Raw genomic sequence first — 3405 nt, 5'->3', positions numbered from 1 at the left:
AGCTATTTCTAGAAGATATATTTTATGACGATGATGTTTGATTAAACTTAAAAGAAAAAAAAATTGAAAGTGAATCTAACTAAATTGGAATTCGTGCTAGAAAATCATACGTTGAGAGTAAATCACTCCCTAACAAAGGTGGCTTTGTATTCATAAAAACTCGACTCTAAAACGTCTGATTAAAATTTGAAAAAGTACATGCTACCCCACCATTCAAAACCGACCCTGATTCTCCCCCCTCCCCGTTATTGGGTTCGAAAGTGATTGGGGCGTTATGCGGAAGCTTACAATTGCAAATCATATAGTCGATAAATCAGATGAAAAACAAATGCATACCAAAAATATATTATTGATGTGATTTGGCCAAACGGTCTACATATTATAAAACTAATATTGAAAAAGCATAAACGTATCGGGAGAAAATCTCCCCCTAAGCTAAACTCTTAAATATCTACATTGTGAATGTTCTTGTGTTCTTGGTATGAGAAAACGTGTATTCAATTTATAGGATCCCAGACTATTCCTCTAAAGAAAATAATAAACCAAATATGGAGGAAAATTATATTTTCCTATAGGAAAAGTTGAAGCATTTATGGTAATACTTTGACTTTCCTTCGAGAGAAAAATAAATTTCAAAATGGTAAGAAAATCAGGGCAAAACCCTAACACCCCTCCCCCCTCAAACCCACTATAAAAACCCCAAATCTCCTTCTTCCATCATTTCATAGCCAAGCCCCATTCTCCCCCACACATACCAATCTCAAACCTACCATAAGAAAACCCTAATTTTCCTTCTTCCATTTGTACACACTCATCAAGATTCAACACACAAATGACTTCATCAAAATTTGAACCAAATGATGACTTACTTGATTTTGTAATCAAGAAAGCAAATGGAATAAAAGGCCTAGTGGACAGAAGCCTTGAAATTATCCCAAATCAATGTATTCAACCAAAAGAACACAGACTAGACAAATCCCAAATTGACAATCAAGAATCAATCCCAACAATTGATTTATCAAATTTTGATGATTTCAATGTTGAAAAATCAATTCAAGAAGCAGCAAGCAAGTGGGGGTTCTTCCAAATCATCAATCATGGGATCCCAATTGAAGTTCTTGAAGATTTGAAAGATGCAGCACACAAGTTTTTCGAATTGCCAGCTGAAGAAAAAGTAAAGTATTATAAAGAGAGTTATAGTGCTGGTGAATCTGTGTTGATGTTTTGGAGTGCTATTGGTAATAAAAATGAGAAAGTTTTGGAGTGGAGGGATAGTATAAAACATGGTTGTAATCCAGAAAATGATAGCAGTCTTTGGCCTTCTCAAACAAGGTAACTTTTTGGGTTTTCTGTTCTGTGTAATTTGTAGGTCACGTGTTTTTGAGTAAGTAACAAAAACATACCTGTAGTATTAGTTTTTTCATGAGTTTCATATCTTTAACTGTAAGGTTTTTGTGTTTTCTATCTAAACTCTTGTTAGCTATTTATTAAAACAAACCTAAAAACTTACTACACCAAGTGTCTCAATACAATCACAAAGGGTTGTGTCACTAGTTAATTAGGCATAAAATTTCGTCCCAATGACAACTGACTCATTAATTTTGAGATGTGTTTTGATAATTAGTTGATGATAGTTCAGATAGGAGGCTTGCAAAAGTATGTTACTTCAGGCCTGTTTTTGACCATTATCTCTAAATTTCATAAAGGTGTATTTAACTTAAATCTGAATTATACTATCTAACTAGGAATTTCTTTTAGTCCCTTTTACAATAATATATTTAGTATAATTCGACAAATAAGAATATGATGTGCGCAAATCTTATTTCTACCTTTGTGGGGTAAAAATGTTGTTTCTGATGGACTTTCTGAACACTCGTAGTGAAATTTTTTAAATTGACATTAAATTAACTTGCCATTAAATTTTATACGCTCTTAATGAAATTCCTGACTTTGTCACTGGTTTATAGGAACCAAGTCTTGGAGTATCAAAAGTGGGCTAAACCACTTGCTAAAAAGTTGTTAGAGGTGCTATTGAAGGGTCTCAATGTCAATGAATTTGATGAATCTTTAGGACCTCTCTTGATGGGAACTATGGCTATCAACATAAACTATTATCCACCATGCCCAAATCCAAGTATCACCATTGGGGCTCGCCGACACTGCGACGTCTCCTGCATCACTCAGCTCTTCCAGGACGACACGGGAGGCCTATATGTTCGAGGGACTAAAGGCGATAATTGGATCCACGTAAATCCAATCAAAGGCGCCTTAGCGGTTAACATAGGTGACTCGTTGCAGATCATGAGCAATGATCGATACAAGAGTATCGAGCATTGTGTAGCAGTTGATTCGAGCAGGGCTCGAATATCCATACCGCTATTTGTGAATCCTTGCTTTGACAGTGTCATTGGTCCATTTTCACAAATGTTGAAATATGGAGAAAAACCAGTGTACAAACATGTCTTGTTTTCTGATTATTGGGATTATTTCTATCGTAAGAGGCCTTCTGGTAAAGCATCACTAGATTTTGCTAAAATTTGATATTTCAATCTACAAATTTCTTGTTAAGTGAATGTATTGTCAAATTTTTTATAATGTAATGACAGAAACTCTCTCTTTACATAACCAATGAGTTGGTATGATTGTGTCGTTAGCTTGATTTGTTCTAATCATTCAATAATCTTATTTTACCCTTTATCCAACTTTTTGTTTCTAATAACTTTACCCCATTTTTTTTTCTTTGTAATATTGTAAGTTTTATCTTCTAATTGTTGGTGTGTAACACTGTGATAATTTTAAACTTGAACTCAATAATTTGAAAAATGTTCTTTTTTTAAAGTAGATATCAAATATAGAATAAGAAAAAACATGTACTCATGATGGGTAGTAAATATCTTTGCCATCAATTAATGATCTTGTATTTAGAAATGAATTTGCATTCAGATTGCACCTAGAGAGGGTCTGGCGCGGCATGCCCCATTTGCACCAGAGAGGCTAGGGCGGCGGGCCAGCACTGCACCAGAAACGAGCCCTAGTAACTTAAGGGCTGGCGCGGCACGACAGGGACGCGCCCGGGTCGTCTTCGCCCTCCCGTTTTTTATCGTTTAGCCCATTTAAGGCCTTCTAAAGTGTACTAACACTTCCTATTGATTCTAACTACTCTAAATGACTTCTAAACATCTAGAAATCATCTAGAAACGAGAATCATAACCTTGAATCCATAAATTCAAATTCAATGAAAGTTAAGAGCCAAGCCTAGGAAGTTCTTAGAGTCCTTTCAAGATGTCTTGTGCAAGTTCTTTTAACTTTGTTTTAAGACTCGAAGTTTAAGTTGAGTAAAGAGTAAGAAGTAAAGAATGAAGTTCATTTATTCAAAGATTATAAGGGAACTAAGTATTCCCAAGT

The 3405-nt window shown here is 34.9% G+C and overlaps 1 protein-coding gene across 1 annotated transcript; it reads left to right on the top strand.

Moving 5' to 3' along the window:
• Positions 1-832: 832 nt before the first annotated feature.
• On the top strand, positions 833-2541 carry LOC125850401 (bi-functional coumaroyl CoA and feruloyl CoA ortho-hydroxylase F6H2-2-1-like). The gene is made up of 2 exons (XM_049530255.1): positions 833-1332; positions 1968-2541. Exons 1-2 carry the CDS (start codon positions 833-835, stop codon positions 2539-2541), a joined length of 1074 nt encoding a protein of 357 aa, XP_049386212.1.
• The last annotated feature ends 864 nt before the right edge of the window (positions 2542-3405 follow it).

Source organism: Solanum stenotomum, unplaced genomic scaffold (assembly GCF_019186545.1).
Source record: "Solanum stenotomum isolate F172 unplaced genomic scaffold, ASM1918654v1 scaffold16716, whole genome shotgun sequence".
Lineage (NCBI taxonomy): Eukaryota > Viridiplantae > Streptophyta > Magnoliopsida > Solanales > Solanaceae > Solanum > Solanum stenotomum.
This window is presented reverse-complemented; position numbering and strand designations above follow the sequence as displayed.

Bases quoted from the DNA above. Each gene is read 5' to 3' on its own strand.
- LOC125850401 (XM_049530255.1), top strand. From the start codon at position 833: ATGACTTCATCAAAATTTGAACCAAATGATGACTTACTTGATTTTGTA. The intron at 1,333-1,967 runs GTAACTTTTTGG...ACTGGTTTATAG, and splicing joins CTTTGGCCTTCTCAAACAAG to GAACCAAGTCTTGGAGTATC.